This window comes from Phoenix dactylifera, chromosome 7 (genome assembly GCF_009389715.1).
Source record: "Phoenix dactylifera cultivar Barhee BC4 chromosome 7, palm_55x_up_171113_PBpolish2nd_filt_p, whole genome shotgun sequence".
In the NCBI taxonomy this organism is placed as follows: Eukaryota; Viridiplantae; Streptophyta; class Magnoliopsida; order Arecales; family Arecaceae; genus Phoenix; species Phoenix dactylifera.
In genome coordinates, this window is record NC_052398.1 from 13,925,003 (window position 1) to 13,931,135 (window position 6,133).

The 6,133-nt window shown below is 38.6% G+C and overlaps 1 protein-coding gene across 1 annotated transcript; it reads right to left on the reverse strand.

Moving 5' to 3' along the window:
- Positions 1-3,654: 3,654 nt before the first annotated feature.
- LOC103715201 (rho GDP-dissociation inhibitor 1-like) lies at positions 3,655-6,133 on the reverse strand. Its single transcript, XM_008802756.4, has 5 exons — positions 5,784-6,133; positions 5,579-5,645; positions 4,377-4,595; positions 4,080-4,204; positions 3,655-3,994 (listed from the first exon to the last, which is right to left on the reverse strand). Exons 1-5 carry the CDS (start codon positions 6,078-6,080, stop codon positions 3,914-3,916), a joined length of 789 nt encoding a protein of 262 aa, XP_008800978.1. The 5' UTR covers positions 6,081-6,133; the 3' UTR covers positions 3,655-3,913.

The window sequence follows — 6,133 nt, forward strand, 5'->3', positions numbered from 1 at the left end:
TGCAGTCTTGTATCGTGGCTTTACAGCAGTCATCTGTCACCAAAACCTCGATAGGTGCCCATTACCACCACTGCTCTCTGTCACCTCTTGTTGAAACAACCCGGCTTTTATTTATTTATTTATTTAATGGATGGTAGATTTTGGATTTTTTGTTTTATTTGACATGGACTTTCATATAGGTTTACTATTGTTAGCTTTATGCCCTACAGCAGCAATGGCTGTATTACTGTGTTATTGTGGATTTTTGGGGCATCATATAATACAACCATACTACCGTAGGGTACCACCTACGATAACATGAACCAACAATAGTAAACCTATATGAAAATCCACCTCAAATATAACAAAGAGTCCAAAATCTATTTTCTATTAAATAAATAAATAAATGCTGGTACACCGCCTCTAAGTCCAAATTTAAATGCCAAAAACCACTAAGCTCAAAATTCATAAAATCATCGGCTACAAACCAATAATCAATTAAAAAATTAAAAATTTTTCTACAAAATCTCTAAGCCTTAAAAAAGTAAAAAGAGAAGTGAGATATAGAGATCAGTTTGCTAGATTAAGCATAAATTTTTGCATTAATCAATGCATTATTGAAAAAAAAATCACTTTCACTGCAAAATAAAATATTCCAGAGTACATTCTGATAAAACAAAGCACAATCAATTATACAAGCATAAATTATTAATATTTCATAAACATGGCCCCAAACATCTTGCACAAATAAAGTCAAATTATTTTACCATTTAGCCATATTATAGTTCAAAACATGCTCACAAATATTTATTCTAAGCTCATTTCATATCCTTGACAGAGTCATAATCAATAAACGAGTCATAGTTCGTACACCAACTTTATACTTGCTGGCAGGGCCATAGCTTGTATAGAACTAGATTGGGTGTCGATTTACCCTAATTCTAGAGATCATACATAGCCATCCAAGAGTCTTTAAAATATCTATATTTTTTCTTAAAACATACTAATAAGTAGGTTAAAAAGCACTAATGGCATAATAAGACTGATATTTCATAAATAAATTATTTTTATTAAAATATTCTAAGAACCACTTTTTATTAAAAGAATATAATTTTTATTATATATATGTGTGATTTTCTATTTTTTAGAAAAATATGATATCATCAACAATAGATATTATTTTTATATATTTACAGAAACCACATGCATGAAAAATATGTGATAATTTAAAAGTTAATAAAGTATGTAAGAACTACTTAAAAGTTTCAAAATTAGTAAAAAGTATAAGAATTATTTATCTTTTTCATATTGAACCTTCAGAATTCAATTATGCGAATCAACTAAACCTTTTCAACGGCATACCAAATTTAATGAATATATATTCAATAATTTTAATAGTATTAAAATTTTAAGAGAGAGAAAAAAGAACTGGTTGGAGAGGTCATGATGTCTCGTGGCATGATCGATGGATCACAAAGAAGAAACTTAACCATGGTCTAAAATCGTATAACAAGGATCGTCAATGGTGGATTTCAAAAAGGCTCAACAAGGGTTGTGGTGATATATTTGATATTCGTTCATATACCAGGATGGTTCAGAGCCTCTTTATTAGTGGTAAAAAAAAAAAAACATAGAACATGCAGAGAGAGAAATTGAGGGATGGATTTTTTTTGGGAATTTTTTTTTTAATCAAAATAGAGAAAGGGCGTCTTTGTTGTTTCAATAAGAGGTAGAGGAGGACGGTGGTGGTGATGGGCATCTGTCAGGGTTCTGGTGACGAACGACTGTAATGGCACGAAACAGCTCGCGGTCGGCGACGGAGGATGATGGAAAAGATTTTTTTCCTTTTCTTTTCTTTGTTTTTTAATTTTTGGGAACATAGTGGAGTACGAAAGCCTCCTCTTGCCGTTCCCTAGGAAGAGGAAGAAGAGAAAGGAAGGGGGTGGTGGCAGTCGTGGGCGGTGCTTGATCGTCTCTCTTAGATGAGGAAGTAGAGGCCGGAGGCGGTGCTAGGGGTCATGGTTGACGGCCGGAGGCGGAACAGCCTAGGGCAGCGACCGGCCGGCGACAAAAATCAAGGAAAAGGGCCAAAAAAATGGGGCGTTTTCTTCCGGATGGTCACCCATGGGGACTTGGCCGATGGTTCAACAACATAAGCAGCAACCGTGGTGGCCGGAAAAGAGAGAGAAATAGACCAGAAAAATACGGAAAGTGAGCAGAGGCCTTGGTCGATTTTCGACCAATTTCTCGGTAGAATCCGGGCGGCAAGCGCTCATCGGAGAAGATGAAAGGCCGGAGAGGAAAATAAATAGGAGTAGGGTGCTTCATACCTCATCTCCAGCAATTGGCGGCGGCGGCGAGCACAATCAATAGCCGGATGCGACGACGAAAACTAAGAAGAAAAAAAAAAGAACAAGAGAGAGTGAGAGAGGAAGAAGAAGAAGAGCCAGAGCTGGGGGCGGCCCACCGATGATCGAAGAGGAGGAGGAGTAGTTCGACGACTCCTCGGATTTTAAATAGGGGCGTTGCCCCGTTTTCTTCAGAAACAGGCCTTCGGGCCTCATATTGCCTACTGGGCCGGGCTAAAACCGGGCATACAGAGCTGGGGATCATTTTGGTCCCATTAGAATACCAGAGGTGCAAATGCTTGATGATGCCAAGCCCAAGAAACTGGGACCTTGTATTCACAAAATAACGTTAAAGTATCCATCTTCCTGTCTCTACCTTTGATCAGTAGAATGCAAGAGATGCTTGGTTGAGAAGGCAGGGGAGTGTCAGGAATCTGGAGGAGCATGGGCAAGATTTTAATTGGGGCAATAAGGCAATGGTTTCGATGGATTCCTTGATACTACCTGCTCATGGATAGACTTTAGTATGACCAATTCCTTTGTTAGCAAGGATCTATCTTCAGGTATCGACAGCATGTAATACACCCAAAAAAAAGTTGAACCGAACTGAACCGGCTGGTTCAGCCCGAACCTAGCAGACCCGGTCTCTGACTGGGTCGATTCGACAGTAGAAAATGGTTCCGATCTGATTGGCTCGGGCCGAAATCGGCCAGAACAGCTAGAATTGGACAGAACTGGATAGTTCCATCCAGTTCAACTCGGTTGGAACCGCTATCGACCCGTACTGGACACCGACTGGTCGGATCTTGGTACCGGTTCGGCAAACCTTGAATACACCTGAAAGAGACAGCCGAGCAAGATGTGTAAGGAGCTTAACAAATAAACTTATAAGTTTGGAGGAGCTTACTTAACTCGCTATGCTTGTCAAAGACTTTAAGTTTTAAGACTCCAAGAAGAGTCAAGAACTTTGAGGTGCATCAAGGTGGAAATCCAATCTTGAGCTTCTCTTGAAACATAAAGAGACAAGATGCAAGGATTTGTAGGTTGGTATATCCCACAATTATAGAAATTTGAGCACTCTGAACGTTTTAAGCCGAACAGGGCAGACTAAATTGTCGCTGCTTTCTTCTGTTAGTTTATGATTTTAGAAGCCTTCGTTGCACATGAGCAGAATACAAGTCATGAAAGGCCACCTTGAGATTGACAGTAATGTCATGATGCAACAGGGGCAAACCAAACCTAATTTCTACAGTCCGGTCTCACCAATCATAAGAAACAACCAAATAGATCTGCTAAACAAGACAAGGAGGGTAAGAAAACATAAGAATTGTCAAAAAGAATCTCCATACCAAAGGTTGATAGAGAGAAAGGATTCCAGCATGGGAGTATAATATTTCAGTACAAGAATCCCGCAGCTTACTTCGTTGTAAAGTCGTCATTCAATTGCAATTATGCGAAAAAAACAAGTCAAATCTCTCACTTAAGCCTGCTAGGAAATATCAATATGAATTCATTTGTGGATGGAAGCATACAACATTTGATAGAAGAACATCTTTACTCAATCATCAGTAAACTTAGTAGCATGCTCAAGAAGTAGTTGGCCAATCCTTTCTAATCTCAAAGTAGTAACTCATGTCCAGATAGACCTTCCCATCATCATCCAAGAACTGAAATAAAGAGAGCCACAAACCATAATCTATGCAATTCTTTCAAAAAATTATATGAAAAGTATCTAGTTGCATTAAATTTTACCTTTGTTCTAGCAGAATAGGATCCCCTTGCAAAAATACCAGAAGGGGTGGTCTCTTCTTCCAATTCATATGTGTAAGGCTCCTTTTGAGGACTGAAAGTCCCTAGCATCACTTTTGTGTTCTCCACTGCAGAGAGATTCAACATGCTGCTTAAGTTGGGTAATTAATGAGCATTTTGTGTAAAAGTAGTTAAGAAAATACAGGCACATTTTCCATTTCCTAAGAAAATTAATGAATTCAATCAAGTTCAGAAATTGCTCTAGCTCTAGCAAAAGAAGCCAAAGAGAATCTAATATACCTCTGACTCCAGTCTTCCACACTGTGTTTGTGTATCTGAGCCCAGAGACAATGTTGTTGGAGACAATGAAAGAGAACTTGAGATGGTAGCGGCTACCTTCTTTGAGAGCAAATGCATATCCCTTTGCATCAGGGATGAAGGGAATCGGTAAAACAAGATCCGGACGACCAGGAGTCAGGATGGTAAGGTTAAGGATGTTTACTTGGGGATCTGGATTCTCTGTAAAGATCCCACAGCAAGTTTTTCAGAAAAAATACAATAAAAAGCAGAACTGGTTTTCTTGAATACCTTTCATATGAAACTAACAAAAATTTTCCAATGCCAAACTTACAATATGTATGAACATAATGGGTCATTGTGACACATAGTAGCTGATGGATATTTTTCTTTCCTTTTTCTCTTTGAAAAAAAGTGGTTTAGAAGCCAGGGGCCGAAAACAGGACTAGGGACATGAAAGAATGAAGATGAAGGAGCAACAGAATATTTGCTGTTAACAAGAATGTTAGACAACATAGTTTGGAGATAAATGCTTCCAAGGTTTAGCATGGCCTTATCGAACATTAAATTTACAAAATGAAGGAATGACAAATTAGTGTCAAGCATTCAGAGCACCAAAATAATTGTATTACCAGCAAACAATGAAATTCTGAAATAGGTTTCTAAAATGAAGTTTTCATTATGTACATGCCAGATCATGAATTAGTAACTGCAACCGATTGTTTCAAACTTTCTATTTTCAGAATGGGATATTTACGGAATCTTCGTGAATAGATCAAATCTTATTCCATAATATTTTCATAAGACTTCTCTTTCTTATTCTTAAGCAAGCCCTGGAGAGGGCTTAGTTGATCATGATTTATGTTTCATCTTTCTTTTTGTTTGTTTCGAGAATAAAACCATAAGATCAAATTTTAGAGAATAGGAAAATACAGTATAAATGGACTTTAAAGGTAAATGAGAAAATTAATGAAATATGTACCTCGATAGGTATAAATTTCACCATGTATAAACAAACTGTCCCCATGTAACCAATGAAGGGAAATCATTCTCTAGAATCATGGCAGAAAGAAAACTCCGAAAACTAATTAAAAAAATTAAAAAAAAAAACTAGGCGTTAACTAAACAGGCAGGCATACAACTACTACACTAAAATAAGATTGAAGAAATGAATAAATGAGCAAATGAATTCCAAGAAGAAATACCTCCAACATCATTAAGATCAACACTTCCCAGGAGCTGCTCCTTCCACCTCCTTAAGCTCTCATCATCCTGCCAACCACATTTCCCATTCCCAACACCCCCAGTTGTATTAGGAAAAGCCAAAGCCAAAGCCAACAAGAATCTGAAAACAGTGAGTCTACTTTTCCTTAACCAAAACTATGAACACCAACAGTGTCACCAAACCACCTTGTCCATCTCCAGCTGCTCCTTGAGTGGGACCTGGGGGCCAAGCTGCACCGCTCTCTTCTCGTCGTCGTCGTCATCATCGCCACCATCGTCGTCGTTGATGTCGGTCGAACCGACCGAAGTGCAGCTGTATTTCCTGCTCAGCTTCTCGTCAGCATCGCCATTGGTCTCACTCCCTTTTTCCACCTCCTCATCCGCCTCCTCTTGCTTCTTGTCCTTGTTCTCTTCTTTCTCCATCTCCGGGGTGGCAAATGCAATGTCCATGGAGCCTGAGGGAGCTCCCAGAGCAACAGACATCAGCTTTCCTTCTTCTTCTTCTTGTTTTCAGAGAGAGAGAGAGAGAGAGAGGG